This window comes from Arachis duranensis, chromosome 10 (assembly GCF_000817695.3).
Source record: "Arachis duranensis cultivar V14167 chromosome 10, aradu.V14167.gnm2.J7QH, whole genome shotgun sequence".
Classification (NCBI taxonomy): domain Eukaryota; kingdom Viridiplantae; phylum Streptophyta; class Magnoliopsida; order Fabales; family Fabaceae; genus Arachis; species Arachis duranensis.
The window spans coordinates 6,213,094-6,237,668 of record NC_029781.3 but is presented as its reverse complement, the minus strand read 5'-3'; the positions used below and the strand labels follow the sequence as shown (position 1 = coordinate 6,237,668).

Here is a 24,575-nt window from a genome sequence, read left to right as displayed (position 1 = left end):
TTGGGAAACATGTGTAATATGAACTAGATTTAGTATCCCCTTACGACAGATGCCTATTCATGGATTAGTGAGAATCTAGGCTGGATACTTGGAGAAAAGGAGTTTAGGATGCTTAGTGAGTTTTTATTGCAGTGCATTGTATTTATTTGGCACTTTTACCGTACTGGGAACCCATGGGCCCGGGGTTCTCATTCCGTATATATCTCTTGTTTTTCAGATACAGGTCCAGGTGCTCAGAAGTGAGCTGTGGTTCGTCTGAGAGCCGGCGAAGATCTTTATTTTCTCTACTTTGTGTTTTGCTTAGAATCTCTCCACCTTTGTTTTGAAGATATTATATTATGTGTTGAACTCTTTTGGAACTTGCCTATAGAGGCTCTTATGTTTCCTTTGGGAGAGATTAGGATGTACTGTTGTCAGTTACTTTCATACTGTGCCCTAGCCGGCCTAAACTTCGCGGGTCGCGACTAGTGGCTATTTACTTATGTTATATATATCTATCTGTTATCTATCTCTTAATCTCCTTTATGCCTTGTCCATATATCGCTTTCGGCTTCACGTTTTATCTTTTCGTTGTCGAAACGTGAGTGATACGTCTTCGCGATTTTATTTCTACTCTTTTCAGGCTTCTCGATTAATACTCCTTTCGAAATTACCTATGTTTATATATTAAAAAAATCCACCTGAGAGTCGTACCACCGTAATATCATTGACTTATGACTCGAGCATAAGGATTTGAATATTAGGGTGTTACAGAGGCCGGGGCTTCTTCCCTAATTTGTCCATAATGACCTTCTTATCAAACTCATACAAATAAGTATGATAGTCTGCGGCGTATATCTTGTCTTGGAAAAATATGACATCTTGAAACCTTGTCAATATCTGTTCAGTTGGAATATTTGTCCATCTCTTGTCATTCAATTTAGAAACATCCAACTTGCCGCAATCTCCATATTTGTTGGATTTTTGGGCTCCCTTCCTATGTGGAGAAAAATGCCAAATATTAGTATCCAAACCCATGAATAGTTGAAGTGGATGAGGTGAGTTAGGATTGAGAGAGAGAGGTCATTTTGAAAGGACAACACCAAACACTAGAGAGAAAGTTATTTTCGCACATACACAAAGCTCTCTCTAAAAATTGGTCGCGGCAGATTCGTTAACCGTTTGATCGAGCTCAACTTTGGACAGTGTGTTCTACACATCTGGTTCTTTGATTTCACCATTCGGGTCTTTGATTCAATATTTGTATCTGGAGATATTGGCCACGCACAGTACCTTTTTGTGGTATTTTCATTTTCTTGTTCTTGTTTTGAAAGCTTTGAAACTTGGATTGTTTGGCTTGTTGTATGCACATTTTGTGCAGTAATTTATGACTCTCTTGTACCCTATTTTTCATTATAGTGAAGCTATTTTCTGGTCTTAGTGACTTGTGATTTTTACTTCTCTCATTGAGGAGATTTTATACGTTAAAAATATTGGTGTGTTAGCTTGTCTCTAATTTCTGGTTTATGTGATTTTTTCACTGCTATTGGATATTATTGTGCTGGTGTTAATACTTGTTATGAGCGGATATTGTTGCTCCTCTAATTCTTGCAAATAGAGAATTGTGTGTTTTATTCCTATTAATTGGCATCAGAGCTCAATTTTGGGTATTTGGTTATAACTTACTTGAAAGATAGAGACAAATAATTCTACTAGGATGGTAAGTTTGAATGGCACTAATTACCATCTATGGAAGGAAAAAATAAAAGATTTGTTGTTTGTCAAACATCTACATTTACCTGTATTCTCTACATAAAAACCAGAATCTAAAATAGATGAAGAATGGGAGTTTGAACACCAAAAAGTTTGTGGTTTTATTAGACAATGGGTGGATGATAATGTTTACAATCACATTGCTAATGAGACTTATGCTAGGGCTTTGTGGAATCAAATTGAATCCTTGTATGCTTCCCAAGTCTGGCAATAATAAATTATACTTATTGAATATGTTGATGAATTTAAGATACAAGGAGGGGTCATAAGTATTAGATCACTTGAATGAATTTCATGGGGTTCTGGATCAGTTGTCAAGCATGGGAATCTAGTTTGAAGATGAGGTCCAAGGATTGTAGTAGCTAAATACTCTACTTGATTCTTGGGAGACATTCCGTATCTCTTTTACTAATTCTGCTCTGAATGGTAAAGTGAGTATGAAACTTGTTAAATGTGGCATTTTAAATGAAGAGATAAGAAGAAAGGCGCAAAATTCTTCGTCACACTCTGAAATGTTAGTCACTGAAACCAGGGGGAGAAATCAGAATAGAGTTCAAAAGGGTATATGTAAAAGCAGGAGCAAATCCAAGGGAAGATACAAGAATGTTGAGTGTCACTACTATCACAAAATGGGTTACGTTAAAAAATATTGCTATCTTTGGAAAAAGAAAATCAAAGGTAAGTAAGAAAAGAAGGATGATAGTGGTAATGATCATGTATCTTCTATTTCAGATGATCTTCTTACTGTTGATATTGCTGATTATGAGTACAAGGTCAATCTTATTTCTGATGATGAGTTCAGTTGGGTAATTGATAGTGGTGCCTCAATACATGTTATACTGAAGAAGGAGTTATTCACTTCTTATACTCCAGGTAATTTTGGAGCGCTTAAGATGGGTAATGATGGCTTGGCCAAAGTTATTGGTGTAGGAGATGTTTGTCTTGAGACTAATATGAGAATGAAGCTGCTACTCAAAGATGTTAGACATGCTCCAGATGTTCGCTTGAATTTGGTTTCAGTTAAAAGGTTTGATAATGAAGGCTTTGTAAACAATTTCGACTTTGGACAATGGAAGCTTACTAAAGGCAACTTAGTGGTGGCTCGAGAAAAAGGTACTTCAAATTTGTATGTGATGCATGCCATGATTGTAAGAGGTAGTGTGAATGTAATTGAAAGTAAAGAAGTTTGTAGCTTGTGGCACATACGACTTGGTCATATTAGTGAAAAAGGACTTAATTGTTTGGCTCGAAAGGATGCTCTTTCAGGTTTGAAGAATGCAGAGTTGGAGAAATGTTCTCATTCCATGGCTGGCAAACAAAGAAGATTATCCTTCAAGAAGCATCAACCTTCAAGAAAATCAGACTTCTTGGAATTGGTGCACTCCAATATTTGTGGTCCTTTGAAGGTACGATTTTTTATTGGAGCTATTTACTTTATTATTTTTATTGATGATCATTCAAGAAAGCTTTGGACTTATGCTTTGAAAACAAAGAACCAAGCTTTGGAAAATTTTAAACAATTCCAAGCTTTGGTTGAAGGCAAATAGGTAAAAAGCTTAAATGTATTCGCACTGATAATGGTGGTGAGTATTGTGGACCATTTAATGAGTATTGCAAGCAGCAAGCCATTATGCATGAAAAGACACCTCCTAAAATACCTCAGTTGAATGGTTTGGTAGCAATGATGAATAGAACATTGATTGAAAGAGTTAGGTGTATGCTTACTGAAGCTACGCTACCCAAAGTCTTTTGGGGTGAAGCGCTACTTACAACAGCTCATGTGATTAATCTGAGTCCTATAATTGGTTTGGACAATGATGTTCCAGATCATGTTTGGTCGGGAAAAGATGTCTCGTATGGTCACTTGAGAGTCTTTGGATGCAAAGCATTTGTTCATGTTCCAAAGGATGAGAGATCCAAGTTGGATGTGAAAACAAGGCAATGCATTTTTATTGGGTATGGTCAAGATGAGTTTGGTTACAAGCTTTATGATCCAGTTGAAAAGAAGCTTGTAAGAAGCCGTGATGTAAAGTTTATTGAAAACCAAACCATTGAAGACATTTATAAGACAAAGAAGAGTCAATCACAAGAGAGCAGTGACTTGACTGATGTAGATCCAGTTCAGCTTCTTCCTTCGTCAGAACTAGCAGAGAATCAAGATCAGGAGCATATGCAGCAAAATAAGCCTTTGGTTTCTAATAAGCTGGAGATAGGAGATCCGATTGATGCTTCAGTTGATGATGATGCTGATAATCAACCTGAGCTACCTGAAGATTCACCAAGTTTCCATCCTAGGAGGTCTACTAGAGAGCGACGACCTTCAATGAGGTATCCTTCTAATGAGTATGTAACATTTACTGATGGATATGTGACCTTGACTGATGGGGGAAAACCTGAACGTTATGACTTATGAGGAAGCTATGGAAGGTGACGACAAAAAGAAATGGTTTGATGCAATGCAAGATGAAATAAAATCTTTGCATGATAATCAACCATTTGAGCTTATGAAGTTGCCAAAAGAAAAGAAAGCTTTGCAGAGCTGGTGGGCTTATAGGTTGAAGCATGAAGAGAATTCTTAGTGTCCAAGGTACAAGGCTAGATTGGTGGTCAATGGCTACAAGCAGAAAAAGGGAGTTGACTATAATGAAATTTTTTCATCAGTTATAAGAAGATCATCTATTAGGACTATTTTGAGTTTGGCTGCAAGTCTTGATTTAGAGATAGAGCATATGGATGTGAAAACTGCTTTCCTTCATAGTGATCTTAAGGATGAAATTTACATGGAACAACCTGAAAGTTTCATGGTAAGAGGCAAAGAGGATCATGTTTGCAAACTGAAAAAGAGATTTTATGGCTTGAAGCAAGATCCAAGACAATGGTACAAGAAGTTCGAGTCTGTTATGGCAGAACAAGGCTACAAGAAGACTACTTCTGATCATTGTGTATTTGTTAAACAGTTTGCTAGTAATGATTTTATTATCCTTTTGATATATGTTGATGACATGCTTATTGTTGGTCAGAATGCTTCTAGGATTGATATGTTGAAGAAGCAACTTGGTTCCATATGCATCAGCCATGGGTAGTTTAATGTATGCTATGGTGTGCACAAGACCGGATATAGCTCATGTTGTTGGTTGTGTTAGCCATTTTGTTTCAAACTCAGGAAGAGAACATTAGAATGTTGTAAAATGGATAATGAGATATCTTCGTGGTACTTCTAACATGAAGTTGTGTTATAGAAGTGATAAGCCTATTCTAATTGGTTACACTGACTCAGACATGGCAGGAGATATTGATTCTAGAAGGTCCATTTCAGGCTTCTTGATCAACTTTGCGGGTGGAGCTGTGTCTTGGCAATCTAGATTGCAAAAATGTGTTGCTTTGTCTACTACCGAGGCCGAGTTTATTGCCATTATCGAAGCGTGCAAGGAGATGCTTTGGATGAAGAAATTCTTGAAGGAACTCGGGTTTACTCAAGAGAGGTATGTGTTGTTTTGTGATAGTCAAAGTGCTATACATCTTGGTAAAAACTCTAATTTTCACATAGTGGTGAGGGGGAGATTTGTTGGTTTTTGCGCTCTCTTTTTATGTGGAGAAAAAGCCCAAATATTAGTATCCAAGCCCATAACCGAGAAAATTTTGGGAGGAATCTAGTGAGAGAACATAAGATGAGAAGACACCGCATTCAACTCAAAACCTTAAGATAGTAAGTTAATGGGTCTCTCATCTTATAAACTCCTCACTCTTCCATGCTTTCTTTGATGTGGGACTAATTTCAACACTCCTCACACTTGCAACATTAACAATATAGCCACAGCCATGAAATCGTCATTGTCAGGAGGGGAGGAGATCACAATCTTTCACATCTCATGCTTATGAAAACTAATGGCGTCAAGAGTATAGATCAAATCGTCACGAAGAGCCAGCCGAACATATTCATCCCCGTGCCGGTCAGGGTGATAACGAAGCACATATAAAAAAGTTGAAATTGGAGGAAGATCAATATGAGATTTAGTAAAAGGATTCAACATTCGTATTGCTCCCTCGAATATCGCTCGAATATCACAATAGTAATCAACCATCCATAGCTAGAACTATAAATTAAGTTGTCTTTAATATGAATGTCGGGCAACATAACGTGGTAGATCTGCTCCTTTTTAAGAATATGGCTCAAACAAGAGTCATGAGTAGTGCCAAGTAACAACAGCCACGGAGTTTCTTTTATGATTTGGAATGCTTGAAAGTTTAGAGTTCTATTCCTTACAAACCAATCGAAGTCGAATATAATCATGGTAGGAATACAGATGCTCTGTGATTTCATACACAAGATCAGGATGAAGATTCCACCATCGATCAATTTCGGCCATGTAAGTCACAAGGGGAAATTCAAACAACATATAGTCAAACAAAAAGAAAACAACGACGCTAACTCTCAACTTCGAGCTGATTATATATATATTCATGGGTGTGTTTGGAAACCGAAAATATTTGTTTAAATAATTTTTTTAAAATATCTTTTATAAAAGTAAAAGTGATGTTATGTTTGAATATCTTATGTAAAAAAATTATTTATTAATTATGTTTGAATAAAATAAGATAAAAATATTTTTTATTTATTTATTATGTGAAAAACATCTATCTTTTTAAGAAAAAAGATCTTTTAAAAAAATGTAAATTATAACTTCTTAAAAAAATATTTTTTTATTTTTTTAGTACTTTTACTATTAAAAATTTGTTAAACACACTAAAAAAAATAATATTTTTTATTAAAAAGATATTTTTTAACGATTTAATAGTATCAAAAAAAACACTAAATATCTTTGATAGATTTTTAACTTTTTATTTTGGTAGATATATCTTTACTCAATTTAAAATCGTATGTATCCGAGTGTTTAAATTCAAATCAATTTAACAAAAAATTGTCTTCCAATCTTATCCAATTCAAATTAGAACTAATCAAAATCTTAATTATTTATATTTTATATTGAATTAGATTCCATTTCTAACCAACATCACGCATGATATCAAATCTAGAATAGAAAAATTGTTGGTGGAAAAAAATGAGTAAAATTTTCAGCAAAACCGTTTCTTTGAACAGAGATACTTTTTTTTTAGTGTGAAAAATATCAATTTAAAAGTAAAAATAAACAACTATTAAATAAATTATATCTATTATTAATAATAATTATTATTATTAAACGATAGATAATGTATTCTCATATCGGCATTATTTTGGAGTATGTTTATTTTTGTACAGAAATATATTGTCAAGAATTTCAATGCGTTGTTATTTAAAATACAGATATTTTTCACCAAATACATAAGACATTTGACTGTTAAACTTTAGGCTCAACTACTGAAAATCTGAATTGTTCACCAATGAAAACTAAACTTTGGACTCTGAAAACACATTAACAAATGCATTGTCCAAATTTGGACTCGTACTGCTCTTACAATATTTAACAACTTCAGGGTATTTATAAAAAAACAAAATTCTAATTACATATCAACCAAGTACCCAAGTTGCATTTTTTTTTTTCATGATTCGCAAACAACTTTGATATCACTTTTTATTCAGGCCCTGTTTGTAATATATAACCACAAGCAGCACCCCGTGATACACCTCAGAAAACACCAGCATACATTTTGGAAGGAAACAGAACCTAAAAATGTGTTAAAATGATAATAATCTGTTGGTAGAAAGGATAACATGGCGTTGACACGCATGAATCAACTGGGGAATGAAACACAGCAAGTTAAAAATGCTCTAAAACCATGTTACAATGGGATACACTAGAGTTACAATTGTGTCATACACTGGTAATAAGAGAAATGATAATTTGATTAGCTTTTTCTTAGAGATATCTTCATGATTCAACTATTCACAGGCCAATTTGGTGTCAAAGCTGCTCAAGCATATTGCAAAAGCTTGGAATGCTGATAGGGGATACCGGTAATCCATGGTGAACATATCTTTCCCAACTTTGCCGAACTGCAGGATAATCTTGTCGTGATCCGGTGGAGTCGGTTGAGATGGCGTGGGCGCACCGGCAGCAGGCTGGGTGGCGGCAATCAACTGAAAGTTCTTAACAGATGCAACTGTCACCCTTCCTCGGAAATTGAGGCACCAACATTGTAATTGTTCATGCCATCTTGGAGGCTTGTTTTTAAGAACCAAGGGTCTTATCTTGCCATCATCATCCTCATTGGTAACAGATCCACCGATATCAGAAAATCGTGAGCTGCTGAACTCAATAGAGTGATCTAGAGACTTGGAAAATGAGATGCTCCGAAATGAGTCCTCCAGGGAACGGGGGAGCAGCTCTGGTTGGCCAGGAACACTGCCGCCGGCGTCAAGTGCTGCGGCCGGTATTGAATGCATGATGCAGTGCATCTTCCTTGGGCCCCGTGTCCCAAGGACATTTAATTCATATGTTACCTGAGCTATGTTGTAACTTCCAGATGGAACCTTTGGAGAGACCTTTTTGGAATAAAATCTGCGGCTCGTTCTCCCAGTTCCTTCAGGAGGGCATATATGGGCAGAGGAATATGGAGGCTGTGTATCGAATATAATGAATTTCGTTCCAATGAAGTTTGATCTGGTGTATGATATTACAAGAAAGTTTCTTGAGTTAAAAGGAAGAAATACAAAAAAGAAGATAAAATAACATCTTACATAATCAAAGAAAATAACAATAAGCAGTAAACTCACCGCAGCTTTCCAATGTATGTGTTACTTGATCTCGAGATGTTGTCAGCATCCATAGAAATAACATACTCTGTGTATGTAGTTCTCCGCATCCTCTTAGCAGAAAGGAGGAATTTTCCATTTTCAACTAACAAAGCTGCAAAAGTCCAAGGAAACCAAAAAAAGAAAAGAAAAAATGAAATGGGTTCAGTATTATAGACCAAAATATGGCAGACAATATACTGTTCTTAAGGTTTCAATTTTTAGTATGTAACATGATCATAAACACATATTCAAGCCATTTCAACAAATCAAGAAAGCAATTGATGATGAATTGAGAAGATATGCAAACTGACATCAGAAATTATAATTTAATAGAATGAAAAACATTTCCAAATATATAAATGTGTAATAGTTTTCAACCCCAAGTAGTGCAGATACCTAAACTTATTTCACCTCATCAACATCCAAAAATTTATAATGTTTATTTAAGTGGCAAAGAAACCTGGTTAAGTGTGCCCCCAAGTAAACAATTATCAGAAAATAAGATCCTAGACTCCTAATGGGGAAGGGAAACAAATAACATATGGAAACTAAAATTATGAAACCATCCGAATTTCATACTCAGAACACTAAGTAAATGCCGATTTAAACAAAGAAAAAAAAAGATGGAAATTTTGACCTTGATCAACCATGTCCAGAACTCTCTTACTAGTAAATTATAATTTCATATTGTAAGCATATAGATCATGTATCAATGCAAACATAAACAAAATCAGAAGCTTCAACAGCCTGAACTATTTGAACTGAAGTCAAAATTTACATAGTCACACTAGAAGCACCTGATCACAAAAAAAGTATAAACGCAAGCGATATGTAGTCCACGAGTACAACAAATGGAAAGAAATTTTACCAGGGCTGAGACAGAGGAATAGGTGATATGTTGAATTAGATTTATCTCTTTTGATGAAACACTGAATAATTCCATCTCGTGGCCCAGGCTGAAAACAAAAAGAATTAAAAACAAAAGAAGTCAAGGTATTGCTTCAAATAACCGAAACAAGTATCATTGTTAGTTCCAGATCCTCCACACAAATGAGAAATGTAACTTGTTAGTTAATATTTATTTTAGAGAGAATAGAGCACCAGCTACATGGAAATGACAAAGCTAACCTGCTTCAGGGACACAGGAAATGTAAGTTTGCCACAGAACTCAGGGCTCTTAACAATTTCCTTGCACATCCTCCTCCAAGACTGGCAAACTGCAGAACATGCTACAACGTGCTTTCGAGCAGGCCATGTGTTCTCACTCTCCTCCAGCCGTCTAATGACATCATACAGTAGTTCTGGGGGTAAGCTTGCCCAGCGACTATTTTGAATTACTAGAGGCTGGTCATGCAAATCCTGTACCGATCCATGAGATTTTCCTCTATGATGGCCGGTCAGCCTAACATCAAAACTGCGCCTAGATAAGCTCCCAATACTATCCCTCACATCCCGAACTATGCTTCGGAATGACATTGTTCTGGTCAATCTCAAGAATAACTATGAATGTATGTATCTGCTTTGAAGTTGAAAAGAACTGTATCCAAGCACAGCATGCATATGGCTGCCAAAACAGGAGAGTTTCAGTCTTTCAGCTCAAGACTGTATATATATTCATCTTTCCCACCAATAAAGACTGAGACACACATGTGATATCGATGGATATTTAGATCAACTTCTTCAAACTATACAATTTTAAGTCTTTAAGGTAGATGATGAAATGTCAAAACGAAGCAGTGGTTCAAGATTAGATATTTGGCTACCCCCTTCAGGAAGGATACTCAAACAGCATTATCATGATGATATTGTTGCAAATGCAGGTATAGGAATATAATAGTTTTCTTACTTAAATCATAACTGGGCCTTATAATCTAATCTTATTAGGTAAAAAATCAATTATCAATTATATATAATAAATAAGTAAAGAAATATGGCAGAGCTATCACCAATTCACCAGCTAATTTTGGGGATTATATGAATTTAAAAATAAAAAATATTTCCACTCTCATTTTCTTCTGGCTATTTTTGCTAACACAAAGATGATGAACCAAAAGAAAAGGAAGGGAGCAAGAAATACTGAAATAGTACCTCATAAGCGTTGGATTTGGTACCAAGCTAGATCAGAACACCACCACCCTTTACCTGAAAACCAGAAGAAAATGTTAAACATGATTAACTAAAAGCCCTCTGAATTTGAAATCCCACAATATCCTTAAAAGTTTGCCTCTTATAAACACAGGAAGCTAATCATCACATTACCACCCATTTCCCTTCCCAAAAGAGTTGTAAACACAGATTTGAGAAGCTGAAAACTCATGAGTTTTTCTCAGCATTATGAACATGAATCCATATAACGGGGCAAAAAAAAATTCCAGTTTTCAAGTGAACCCAATGACCAAAAAAGAAAGGAGAAGTTGAAAACAATGGATTTGAGAAAGAGAGGAATGTACCCAGATTGAAATAGGAGAGATCCATAGCTGAAGCATTGGCAGGGACAGTTTTCAGATATGAAATCTATGAGAAAAGTGACGTTTTTTATGAATCAGAGACAAACAAGGAAGCTGAAAGACAGAAGCTTTTAGGTCAGAAAATGCTCTCTCTCTCTCTCTTACAGCTTCTCACTCTCTCTCTCTAACCGGACTCCAAAGCTGCCTTAAATGTAGTTGATGAAGTAAAGCTTAAAAAGCAACCAACCTCAATTATTTTATTTATTTAATAATTGGTCTATACTTTTATTTTGTGTGTTTAGTATCTATATTCCTTATTCCTTATGTTGGTACTTGGTACCTGTACTTTGGTAATGTATTATTATTATTAAACTCTATTATGGAGGAATTAAAATAAGGAGAATGATATAACTTCACTTAAATTGGTGTTTCATTCATTTTTACACACTAATCTATTAGCATTAGTTAAGTTATGCTGTCCACCTATTTGCATTTATTTTAATATTTCATCTTTTATCCATAAATTTAAATTATATTTCACCAAAAAAAAATTACGGTATCTAATCCTTAATATATAATTAAAGTATACCCTTTGGTATCCATGACCAAGAATGGCCAGATACCAGCTGCTTTTCCCTTATGCCATTCATGTGACTGACTTCCCTGCTAAAATAGTGTTGTGTTGCAACTTATCAACACACTATACTATTATCATGCCAATAATGACTCGTTTTTTTTTTTCTATATATGGTCAAAGTTTAAAGCACTAGATTTCAACTATCAATCTTATATAGAAATTAAATTAATAGATCCTACAATATCAAATTAGTGGTTAAATTTAGTCTAAGGTTTGACCCAAAAAAAAACTATCCATCATTATATTGTTATCATGTGCTTTTATATTCTATTAGTAAATGAGTTAAAATGTTTCACTTCTTTTAGTTAGAGTAATAAGAGTATTAGGGTTCAATAAGTTTTGTAATTTATAATTATTAATTAGTTATTATTAGTATTTTTAATGGTGTAAAATTTTATCAAATAATATGATATTATTCATTTTTATTTTGCTGGTTAAGTATTGACCAAATTTTAATAAAAGTGCCAACTCCCTAGACTTTAAAATACAATTCGACGAATTTGTCTTTAAAAAAATTTAATTAGAATTTTGGGTTTGATTTTTTTTATTATACGCCAGATACGTTTCTAACCCAATTAAACCGGTTAATACTAATAAATACGTCTTATGTATCAGTTGATATAATTGATGTGTCCAGTTAAATAAGACGTGTCACGTGCATGACAGTTTGTTTTCTGGCCATTTTGAAATGGACAAATTAATTCCTAAAGTAACCAACACTCCATGATTGCATCATCTTCCTCCTCTTCTCCTCCAATCCATACCAATCTCCCTCTGGCTCAATATCTTAGTCATCCTTCGCGCCTTCCAGCGGCACCTTAACACTGCCACTATATCACGCACTACCTCATCTTCTTTTTCACGAACCCCGTAACAAACTCATTCTTTCACTCAATCTGTATTTACCTTCACACGAAGGGCACATCCATCCTCTCACGCAAGTCTTTCTCGTTGGCATCCTCCTTCGCTTCTCCTTCAACTACATCTTTGTCATGCGCCTCTGCCTCGGTATTGTCAGTGTTGTGGCTACCTCCGATGCCTCTAATCTCTCCATCCTCCTCTCCTTCGTCGGACACATATACCTCTTTGGTCTGCACTATTTCACGTACTCATCCAACTCACTTTCTTTATCTACGTATTCTCTTCCTCCTTAGGGCTCACGGTCTCCACCCGGGATAAGAAATGAGCTTGGCGTCAATTACCCCTTCGGAGCTAAGTTTTTTACCGTGGTTTTCGTCTTCTCCACCACCATGATGGATTTCTCGTTAAAGGAGTTGCTCCCCCTTTAAAATAGTGTCGTTTCGTTCTTTTAACTTCTAAATTTTTACTAATTTGTCCACTTCAAAACGACGTTGTTCTATTTTCATATAATACGATGTCGTTTTGTCTATGTGACCAGGGACCAAATTGTCCTATGCATGACGCTCAGCAAGTTAATCGACATGTAGAACATCATCGTTAATCTTAACTGATTCAAACTAGATTCGGAATGTATCTGATGTATAATAAAAAAAATTAAACCTAAAATTTTAATTAAATTTTCTTTTTAAGACAAATCTATTAGATCATAAATTTTTTGGAGATCTATTTGATATTACTTTTTAGCTAAATATAGAAAAAGTAAAGATATTAATGCTTTTTTTTATTAAAAATTAAACTTTAAACTCTAAGACCTAAAATTCTTTTCGTAGAAATATTTTGCTTCTAATTCTTTTAAGATTCGTTCACAAACCATAAATTTTTTATCCTTAATGCATAAAGATTCTTTCACAAACCATAAAATTTTTATCCTTAATGCATGTTATTATATATTTACCTTCTCAATAACTATTGTATATATCGTATCTTCTAAATAACTATTGTATATATCGAAATATTGCATGATAACACCGCACTTCGCAAAATAGTTATTTTTTTTTAATAAAAGAAAAAAAAAGATAACGAACGTAATCACTCATGGTGGATTATTGAAGCATCTACACGTTGTACTGTCTAGGCAGCGAACATGGAATCCTTCGTCAATTCTTGCTGGATTGCAATTATCTCAATATATATTCCTCTATTTAATTTGTTTATTATGCCTAATTAATTAGGTCACATAACAATGACATTAAAGATCATGATCGTGAGAGTATTATCTACTCGTTAATATATGAAAGGCCAAGAATTCTTTCAGAAAGCTGCATCTAAATAATGTTTGCAACCGATTTGATCTTTTTTTTACTGGAAATAACATAAAAAAAAAACTTAAGAAAAAGAGTAATACTCCTCTTTAATAATAATGTCTAAATTATTAAGGAGCAGCAATCACTCCAAGTACATTTATTTGTTAAAAGTAGTAATCTTAGTCACTAAATCAACCACTTTATTTGCTGTGCGTTGAATGAGTACTACCGTAACCGTCCAATTACGCTGGAACATCTCTTTAATTTTGTCAAGCAGATCAAAGTCAGTCCTAATCATGTTGGTTGTGTCTCGCGAAACAAGAAGAAATGCATTAAGATTATCAGTTTCATATATGACCTCTTTGCACTCGCAATCCCAAGCCATAACAAGTCCTCTCCAAATAGCATGAAACTCACAACAAAGAACACTAGAAAGATGCATACTAGCAGAACAACTTTTTATCCAAATTCTCATGCTATCTCTAATAATACACCCAAAGCCAGTTAATTGCTCATTTTCAAAAACGCTTGCATCGCAGTTCACTTTATAGACATTCATTGGAGGTGGTTGCAAGTTATATTGCAAAGAAAAGGAGTAATATGTTTTTGGTGGTAATGACATTGGAGAAATCTCGAGCAGCATGTTTAGCCAAGTGAACAATTTTTTCCCTACTCCATGGATCATCTTGATGGAAGATGTCATTATTCCTATCCCTCCAAATCCACCAAAAGGCCGCTGCAAAGAGGAACTCATTTTTGTTAAGGTTAGACCGAATCCGAGACACAAAATCCAAATCAGAATCTACAGCGGTCATTCCCAAGTTTAAGTTAATCCAAATCTGACAAGCTTTTTGGCAAGTCCTAAAGCAATGGTCAATATCCTCTAGAGCAAGATAACATCTCTGACAAAAATCAGAAGTAGCAAGACCTCTTTGAAACCGGTAGTTAACTGTGGGAACTCCGTTGTTGAGGCAAAGCCAGAGCATACACTTTATCTTCTTTGGTATTCTCAAGCGCTAAAGCCAAAGCCAATTTTCATTATCATTCCAGCCAAATTTCTTCTTCAATAACCGCTCATACCCGCTTTTAGTCAAGTAGGTGAGAGTATTTGAGTTTGTCCAAAACCAACCTGTTTTATCTCCTGCTTGCTTGATTGGATCAAAGATTTTCTTCCAGAATTATTGTGCAAAGCATATCCCACCGCCAATGTTCATGGTGCCAGACATCTTCTAACTTCAAGAGAGAATCAGAAATGTGCACAAAAGGAACCAAAGGAGCTAGCATTCCAAATGATCGCCAAGTATGATACCAAAAAGATTGAGACATCCTGCCTATACATCATTCAAAACCATCACGAAGCTTTTCGATTGCCTTATAAATTTCTCGCCAAGTACCTGAAATAATATTAGAAAAATTGGGTGAAAAGCAAGAACCCCCAAATAAATATTTTGCTAACATAATCCTTATACAAAACTTATCTTTATTATGCAGTAATTGCCAAATAAATTTTTCTAATAAAACAAAATTTACACATTAAATATCTCTAGTTCACACATTAATATTCATCCACTTAAATAGGTATAAAAAATTTAAATACTACTTGTGCATGTAATTAATAATTTAATAATCATCAGACAAAATATAACAAAAATTTGCATACAAAAATATCATAATTCTTATGTTAAAAAAATAATAACTCTAAACATACATATCAAATTACAAAAATACTACATCAATGGCTTTAATTGAGTCATCTTGAGTGAGGGAGGACCTCCACAAATTGCGCTCTTCAAATTGATTGATTGAAATACCTGAAAGGAATTTTAATGGTCAAATGAAATCAATAGCAATGCAAGAGACCACTCTAATGTGCTATGTGGCCAGTGTGGTGTGTGAATTGGTTTCTCATGGGCATGGCAATTTCAATAGCGTAGACAATTCTTTAAAAATGAGAGAGCTCAAATAGATGAATTTTAGGATATATTGGATTTTTTTTTTCCGTGTAAGTTGCAAAGATGATGCTGCCATTGGAGTGCCAACTATGAAGCATTTGGAGAAGGTTATGCCACCAAAGTTTGAAATATTTTAGTGGTTTGCAATTTTAAAAGGCTTCAATACTAAAGATAAATTACAAAGAAGAGGCATAATAAATCAAAAAGAGGTCATTTTTGTACTTTGAATTAGAAATAAAAATGATAAATCATCTTTTTCTTTTTTGTAAATTGTCGCTTTTTTAGTGAATTATACCGAATAACCTTAAATAGTGTTGATATTAAAATTTGGTTTGAGAATTAGATGCAGTAAAATGTCTTAGAATTATATAAAAATAAGTAGCATAGATTATTATTATTTGTTATTATTTAGATTATTTAGCCTGAAGTTAATAGTAGTTGACAATTAATGCATTTATAAATCAATGCGGTGTAATAAAAGAGAAGAACGTTGATGGATTTAGGTTAGCAAGAATGGAGAAAATTAATGAAAAGTGAGTTTAGTGAATATGTAAAATATATGTTCTTAGTTATAATAATTTTTTTGTTGGTAGATATTTTGAAGATTCTCATAGTATAAAGTATTTTACGAAATAGAATGTTCTTGAAAAATATGAGCGTGAAGTTATTATTACAAGTATGAAATTAGTGCTTTAATTTTTATTAGAAGAATTAAAGGTAAAAAAAAAAAAAACATGGTGATCTTTATTGATAACAAGAGGATAATAAAATAGTTAAATGAAAAGAAAAGTACATTTTGGGAGCATGTAATAAAATCTAAAAAATAAAGTTCATGAAATAAAATATTAAGTGAATTACCAATTGGGTCTCTATCCATTTTCAAGAATGACAACGCGACCCCCTCAAAATAAAATCGATTCGTTTCGGTTCCTGTCTTCAATTTCCGTCACACAAAGCGATCCCCATAGATTTTTCTCCAGTGAGACTTGATGGAAAATGTTGAGCTGATTCGTTCTGTCATATGAGTTGGATGACGTGTTCATTCAGCTCTGAGATGGACAAGTTGAAATGGACAAGGGCTAATTGTCCACCCCCTTCACCCTAAAAACGACGTCATTTGAGCGGGAAGCACGTTTCAGTGTGTTTCCATAAAACCCTTCCTCCAGCCTTCATATTTACAAGAAAATACTACCAGAGCCATGAGCAGCAGCAATGAACCACCGTGGAGTTCTATTGATGGGAGTGTAAGAGAAGTTTTTAAAGATGAAGACAAAAATTCTCTAAGCATATCTGCAGGAAGTGTTGCTGCGCCAAAGAAGAAGAAGAAGTATATTGCTCCACGATGCTGGTGTGGGGCGCATGCTATTTTGTTTCTCCCTTCAACAGAACTGAACCCTAATCAATTATTTTTTGGATGTCCACACTTCAAAATAATCTGAAATTTGATTTAAGTTTCCTTGATTTTAACTCCCTGTGACATCTTCTGAGCTGTGGGTATATTCTACAGAGCTCAACACCGGATTGCAGATTTTTTACGTGGTTGGATGATTATGTTGCATCATTTGAAGAATTTTCTAGAAATTCTCCTGATATAGAGGATTGGACACGAGATCAAAGTCAGATATCTGATGCTGTTGGTGTTGATGCTGGAAAACTCAGAGAACTAGATGCTAGAGTTACTGGGTTAGAATTGGAAGCTAAAAATTATAATGCCAATAGTGGTACTAGTGGCGTTAGTGTTAAAGCTTTGGTGATTACTTTTGTATTTGGAATTGTGATCTCCAAATTTTTTTAAGGCATATGACTAGCAGGAACCTTCTGTGATACTAAGTTCAAAGTGTCTTTTTTTTTAAAAGTGTATGTTGTTTACATTGTAAGTTGTATTACTTTAGAAGTATGTATGTTGTTTCAGATGAGATTACGATTTGATCCAAGAAAAATGGTCTGTTACTACTTTGATGAATTCTAGCAGCATGTAGTCATACAAATTTTTTAAAGAAAAATGTTGGATAAACAAACCCAAAAGATGCCTTATATAAAACATGTACACAAAATAACCAATGTCCTTGTTCAGCATCAGAAAAGGACAACTTATAACCCTCTAACAACAAATAGAAGGCCAACATGTAGTCTTGAACCAAAGTATTTTCTAAATTTGTCAAGTTTCGAACTGAGTTAAACATCTTCCACATCAGTCTAGTAGAGTTTTAAAATGACTTAAACATGCATATAAACACTTAAATAAACCAAAGTATTTTCTAGATTTGTAAACACCAGCACCAAATTAATAACAAAAGGAATTATTTTATCATCTATGTCAACAGCAACATATCAGAAATCAAGTATTTCTCAGAGGTATAAATCTAGGGGTAGGAATGAACTTGAAAAGTCTTGATATAGTCCCGAAACTTGCTGCAACCATGGTCTCAGCAGAAATAGCACTTTGTTAAAGGGGGACATTAGCAGTTGTTGTCCTCGGGTTCACAGTCTGACCAGTTGGAAGACATGGTCAAGACCTGATGCTACTTGAACTGGTGGTGGACTAGATTTTCCAAATGAAGGTGGAGTTGAGATAGGAGCAACCGGGAGCCTAACAATAGGGTGCTTTTTTTCTTTGGACATGACTAAGATTGGGGCTGGAGCAGGGTTGTGGGGGTGGCTGATTCAAGTTCATAGCCTCTCTTGCAACCTGTAACAAAAATTTAATGAGTATAAAATAAACAAACAGGTTAAAACAACATTGACCAATCACTATACCTCATCTGCCTGGAGTGCATTTTGTGAAAGAGAAATTTCTTCTCCCTGTTCTTGTTGGTCAGAATTACCCTTCTTATGCATTGTCTTTGGAAGTTTTTTCTTGTTCTTCTTTATCTTTGTCTATCACAGTAGTATAAACATGTTAGTGCAGAGGGAGTCTAATTTGTCATCTAAACAACAATAGGAATAAGGAACAGGTTAAAAGATATTACCAGTGAATCCATAAGTGGGGCAGGTTGTACAGTATCACTGCTCAGATTGACATTAGATCCTACATCCTAATCATATAAACAACCAATAATGAGACACATAAATTCCTCACAATTTTTAAATGAGACACATAAACTCTCAACAATTTTAACACGTGTCTCTTAAACCCTTAACAATTAATATGGTGTTCCAAATCAAACTCCAATTACCGTACCTCTACTCTGGTTTGGATCAAAAGGTACAATCTACAATCCCTTCCCTTTACCAGTTCTTCTCTTCTTCTTTGTCAATGACTGTCAATTTGGATCCTTTGTATCATTTTTATAGGTCTTGTAGTAATGTCTAAGTTGTCCACACTTACTACACGTCACTTTAAAGATATTCTTGACTTTAGTGACGTGCATCTCAGGCTTTACAAGATGTTGGATGGTTCCGTCCTTAGAGCATCACATGGAATCCGGTACTCATGAATTTACTGGTTTGATACAATGTAAATATGTTGCTATGATTAATTGCATAGTGAACCATTTATTATAATTACAAAAGTTATCCACTTTTATGATTTGAAATGAGAGTGTTTTTAAAATTATAAAAATAGAAAATAGATAATTTTTGTAATTATGACGATTGTTAAATGATATTTTTTGTCAAATTTTAAATTATTTTAAAAATTATTTTATTAATAATAAAAATCAGATACATTTTGACTCCAAAATTTGTTAGAATACCAATTTTATATTTACTTCTTTATAATATTTGGTGGTAAATTTGTTGGGGATCGGGAAGAAATTATGCAGGATATGCGCAAGATCATTTGAGGATACAATCTGAATTTATCCTATTCCGAATTGCTATGGCCCGGGGCAAGGTGTTTTTTTGGGTGGATGCCAATTTGATAACATATGTATACTAGAGTATAAAAAGACAATTTAAAAAAAAATTAAGTATCAGCAGTTTTAATTTAGTTCAGCTAATAACCCAATACTTTTAGTTTATTATTATACTTTAATTAATATTTTTATATATTATTAATTAACTGTTGAGCAAAAACAACAAATTGAACTTAAAGGTAGCATTGCTTAAAGCTCATAAAGTTCGTGAAAAAAAATCATATAAAGGTTTGTCAAATGTCAATTTTAATTGAATTAATTTAATTTTTTTAAATATGTTAGACTTTATTAATAGTAATAGATTGTTGAATATAGATGTTATAGTAAAGTAAAACATGCTTAAAAGCAGGGAATTATATGAGGTAGAAATCCCGGAATTACGCATGTGCTGCTCAGATTCGACGTTGACAATGATATTCAACTTGAGACTTCAGAGGTTTTTGTCTTGTGCTCAAGCCTTCTTTCCGCTGCTTTGTTTCTACTTTGTTCGTTGCTCATAACTTTGATTAATTGATTGATTGCTCTTTTTTTGGGGGGTAGTTGGAGCTCTATCGTTAAAGTCTAACGTTGACGGACCCTCTTAGCCTCTTAATCCTTTCATCATTATTATTGAGCCTTCGTGGCACAACATGCATTGCTCCTTAGGTTGTTCGGTTTTGTGTTGGTTGAAATGAAGTAGTTGTAGCTTAGGAAAAGCATGCCTTTCTATTCAACTAACTACTACTCTAATCTAATCTATGTTGGGACATTAAAATTGAATATACGATTAAAATATTTAAAAATTTTATTTTGTTTGTTTATGGAGCCAAACTTATCTGTTCATGAAGAGGTTTGGGGTCCCCATTTCGTAGGTCAAGCCACAAAGCACCAAATAGCACGCATGCCCTCTTTATCAATTTTCTAGTCTAAGAATTCAACTTATCTCTTGTTGGTCAAAATATTGTGATGTTCAAAGTCAGAGCCTTAAATCACGAGGATCCACTCGTGTCGTGTTTGTTTTCCTTGCTTTTAATTTGTGCACTAATCTTTGAATTAAAATTTTGCACTAGCTAGTACCAAACACCTCACATGCGTATTGATGTTGGTCGTGACCGTGTCAGTTGTCACAACATATTTTCAGAGGTCAGTGAATGAAGTAAAGTGAAGTTTACTGGTGAGTGATGACCTTGAATGTGGTGAATTACGCCTTAAGCATAAGCAATACCGGTAAAGAAAGTTGGTAATAGTAATTACTGAAGAATGTAACTTGCTTTTCGTAATTAATTCTCTAAGTTTCTGCTTCTTATTATTAACCAATAATAAATTTTTCAGTATACATCATGCGTTCCTTCAAATCACGAAACATGAACAAACTTTAATGAGTTTATCTTCAACAACAACCACCCTCTCACCAATGCCTTATTTAATTAATTATATTGTCCTACCACTACAGCTACGAACAAACATCAGAATATTATTATTATTATTATTATTTATTACAGATACCAAATACGAAATGAAGTAATAAGAGGGTGTAAATTTTGACATGGTCAATTGGTTGCTTGCATTCAACCCCTGTCCTCCTCCACGGTGGAGTCTGTAAAATTTGAGATGGAAAAAACCATTAAAATTAATGTCTGAGCCCGGGTTCGAACCGGGGACCTCTAGTGTGTGAGACTAGCGTGATAACCAACTACACCACCCAGACCATGTATTAATGCGTTTTCCTAGTTCTTATAATAATTTCATGTTGTTTTTGAGAATTGTTGAGACTGTATAGATGTATTAGGAAGAAATATATGTAGGTATAGGTTACCTGGTCCGCATTTAATCTGACACTTGCGCTCACACCTTTGCTGAAGTCTTACTGCATCATGCATCCAAACCATAATATAAACTCGTGTATTTAAAGTAGTACAATAATAGAAGAAGCTAATTAAGGTAGAGATATGAAGAATTGAAGATCAGAGAGGACTAACAGTCGCCTGGAGAAACACAGGCAGTTTGACAAGCATCAAGGCAATCGAAAGCATCAGACTGAACGCTCTCCATTTGGGAACAAATGATAAACAAAAGCATCACCACTGCACCCATCTTCATCTTCAGCTTCATCATTTTCCTTAGTTTAGCAAGGGTGGGAACTCTATATGTAGTTAATTAAAGGGACAAGGATTGATGTTATTATCTCTATCTGTATAGTAGTAGCCAGCACATGCATGTGTGCCTACAGCTGTTGACTGCATCTACATACATTTGTACCTGTCAGCCACCACTATTGAATTTTTCAATCGTGCCCACTTATCCTCCGTCCAATCTATGTTTCAAGTAATCGACTGCCATTTAATGCTTCTTTTATCCAATCTTCATATTTTCAACTTTATCGTCTAGTGTGTATTATTTTTTTTTATTCTTACATTATCCTTTAACAGTGTTGAAAAAATGACTAATTTATCGTTTTATTTAAAAATTTGTTATTAATCAATAATTTTTTGTATATATAAGATAGAATTTGAATCTCAACACTTACTTAAACACACTAATAAATTAACTATTAAACTCACTTAACTTGTTTTGTCCCGTGTGTATTAAACTATTAATATACAATCAGTCTGTTATATTAATTTCGAGTAAAGTATCGTTTTTGTCCCTAACGTTTAGGGTAAATTCTATTTGTGTCTCTAACGTTTAAATCGTCCTAGTTGTATCCCTAACGTTTATAAAAGTGATTCAATGTTATCCTGCTGTCAATTACATATCATGAACGCTTTAGTTTGAGTTTTAAAAATCTCTTCTTGAAATTAGAATACAAATGTCTGGGATAGAATCGATGATCCACTCCGAAAAATAGTTTATCAAAAGTTGAAACTAATTCCTACAATATTTACATAATTCACTTTTCTAGGGATATAATTGAATCTAAATACAAATAGTGGGTATAATATTAAAATCAAACACATCCAAGTGAGACCTAATTGAGAATGAATACATCCAAGTGAGAATAATTGAAAAATATAATCTGATTTGTTAGTAAAATTGATAGTAGGATAACATTAAATCACTTTTATAAACGTTAGAGATACAAATAGGACGATTTAAACGTTAGGGACACAAATAGAACTTATTCCAAATGTTGAGTACAAAAACCAATACTTTACACTATTAGTTTCTCTTACTTGGGCCGGTGATTTTATTAGGGTCCATCCAAGTTGCTAGACATCAGTTTATAAGGAAGGGTTTTGTTGTTTGGTTTATTAAGAAGCCCATATCATATATCTCCAATACATAGATGCAAATCTGTTAATACCAAAAAAAAAAACCATGCAAATCTGTCTAATCACTAATCACTCATCAGTGGCGGCTACGGCTAGTGGATAAAAGAATTTAATTTATGGAACAGAAGCAATGGACAAGGACACATATGCCAATATATACAGCATCATCATTATCTTAGTCCACAACACTTTATATTTAGAATATTTAACAATAGATCTTCATCTTTATTCTCTTGCTGGACTCTAATTTTCCCTTATTATTGTTGTTGCTCACATTTGACAACTGCCGTGGACGTAACAACTTGTATAGTCTGTTGTTGATCCTGCTGCTGTAATTGCATGATTTCAGATGGCAGCAACTGAGTTACCTTTTTCATCTCTTTGTTCTTTCCCCATAGAACTATGTATAGTCCACACACTATCAGTATTGCTCCAATCAAACTGCATATATCTATATTAATACCAAAACCAATAATAAACAACATACATACAAAAGTCTATTATATATGTACCTTCCAAGATACAATTGCTCATCCAACATAAAAGAAGCCGCAACAGCCACAAGCACAAGCATGAGAGGGTTGAAAATGGAGGCAAATAGTGGCCCTCTCATTTGTATGCACCATGCTATGATAAGAAACACTACTCCAGACCCCACAATTCCCTGCAACAATAACAAACCAATTAATTAAAAAGAAGCTAAGTTAAGAGTAATAATAGAAGGGGGAAACTCCGGTGCAGTCGACTTCACGTAAAGTTGATATTTGAGAACCGTTAGATGATTTGACTAATTTGAATAAATTTTCATCTAATAGCTCTCAGCTATCACTCGACTGCATCTGAATTTTCACGGTAATACAATATAATGTATGTATGTACCGAATAAGCAGAAGCCAAAAGCCTGATATTCCAACCAAGCTTCCATTGATTGAGATCCCTCTCAGTACAAAAAGCAAAAACAGTGGCTTGAATAGCTGCTGCTGTAAGCATCAAAGCTGTGCTTGAATTATGACTTGGATATTCCTTGGTCATCTTAGCCTGAATGATGAGCCAAGAAGCATAAGAGAAGCAACTAGCAATGGCGCACACAACCCCCAACAAGTCGTTACTACTTGAATGCGTATTGTGATCATGTGATGGGTTCTTCAAAAGGTTGACATGGAAAGGCCATATATTAATTTGAACCCCTTTGACAAAAGTCAACACCATTGCCCCACCAATTCCAATCAGGGTTCCAAACACCTTGGCCTTTCCAGCTGCTCCCCCCAGTTTCAGTTTCTCAAAACCGAAGGTTATGGCCAACACAAAAGTGATCCCTGGTATGAGGTTGTAGATGGCAGACACAAACGTTGCTGACGTCAAAGCCAGCGCCTCATAGAAAAGGTTCTGAAACAAACTTCCCCTGTAATTATATATCATCTATTAATCTTATTTGTATGTATAAAAACTACCAAAAAAAATGCTAATAAATTCTCATACCCAAACAAGCCGCAAAGAAATGACATGAAAAGCACCTTCCAAGTCATCTTTGGTCTCTTGTTCCTTTCGGAAACAAGAGCAAGTGGAACAGTGAAAGCAGCACCAAAAGCGAGACGATAAGCAGTAAGAACTTTAACACTCATTCCATCATTGATGGCAAGCTTGTAGAAGACATTGACAGCAGTGAATGCAACCTGCACCAACACCATTAGAATCACGGGTTTCAACCCGCTCAATACATTCGCCATACCCTTCATCTTCACTACTCACTACTTGCTTGCCTTGCAATAAGAACACCAACA

At 34.5% G+C, this 24,575-nt stretch overlaps 2 protein-coding genes and 1 non-coding gene across 3 annotated transcripts; all 3 read right to left on the bottom strand.

Moving 5' to 3' along the window:
* Positions 1 to 7,405: 7,405 nt before the first annotated feature.
* Positions 7,406 to 11,129, bottom strand: LOC107468642 (tubby-like F-box protein 8). The gene is made up of 6 exons (XM_016087965.3): positions 10,936 to 11,129; positions 10,574 to 10,627; positions 9,614 to 10,049; positions 9,354 to 9,441; positions 8,465 to 8,597; positions 7,406 to 8,351 (listed from the first exon to the last, which is right to left on the bottom strand). Exons 3-6 carry the CDS (start codon positions 9,959 to 9,961, stop codon positions 7,631 to 7,633), a joined length of 1,290 nt encoding a protein of 429 aa, XP_015943451.1. The 5' UTR covers positions 9,962 to 10,049; positions 10,574 to 10,627; positions 10,936 to 11,129; the 3' UTR covers positions 7,406 to 7,630.
* A 10,027-nt stretch (positions 11,130 to 21,156) lies between these two features.
* TRNAV-CAC (transfer RNA valine (anticodon CAC)) lies at positions 21,157 to 21,230 on the bottom strand. The gene has a single exon. It is a non-coding gene; the product is annotated as a tRNA-Val (tRNA).
* A 1,422-nt stretch (positions 21,231 to 22,652) lies between these two features.
* On the bottom strand, positions 22,653 to 24,575 carry LOC107468629 (WAT1-related protein At1g68170). The gene is made up of 4 exons (XM_016087946.3): positions 24,274 to 24,575; positions 23,674 to 24,196; positions 23,307 to 23,458; positions 22,653 to 23,235 (listed from the first exon to the last, which is right to left on the bottom strand). The coding sequence occupies exons 1-4, from the start codon at positions 24,528 to 24,530 to the stop codon at positions 23,052 to 23,054; spliced, it is 1,116 nt and encodes a 371-aa protein (XP_015943432.1). The 5' UTR covers positions 24,531 to 24,575; the 3' UTR covers positions 22,653 to 23,051.

Excerpts from the sequence above, each read along its gene's own strand:
- LOC107468642 (XM_016087965.3), bottom strand. The coding sequence starts at position 9,961 with ATGTCATTCCGAAGCATAGTTCGGGATGTGAGGGATAGTATTGGGAGC. Across the intron at positions 9,442-9,613 it reads TTCCTGTGTCCCTGAAGCAG|CCTGGGCCACGAGATGGAAT; the intron begins GTTAGCTTTGTC and ends TTTTGTTTTCAG. Across the intron at positions 8,598-9,353 it reads ATTCCTCTGTCTCAGCCCTG|CTTTGTTAGTTGAAAATGGA; the intron begins GTAAAATTTCTT and ends GGACTTTTGCAG.
- LOC107468629 (XM_016087946.3), bottom strand. The coding sequence starts at position 24,530 with ATGAAGGGTATGGCGAATGTATTGAGCGGGTTGAAACCCGTGATTCTA. Across the intron at positions 24,197-24,273 it reads TTTCTTTGCGGCTTGTTTGG|GGGAAGTTTGTTTCAGAACC; the intron begins GTATGAGAATTT and ends ATATAATTACAG. Across the intron at positions 23,459-23,673 it reads TTTTGGCTTCTGCTTATTCG|GGAATTGTGGGGTCTGGAGT; the intron begins GTACATACATAC and ends TTATTGTTGCAG.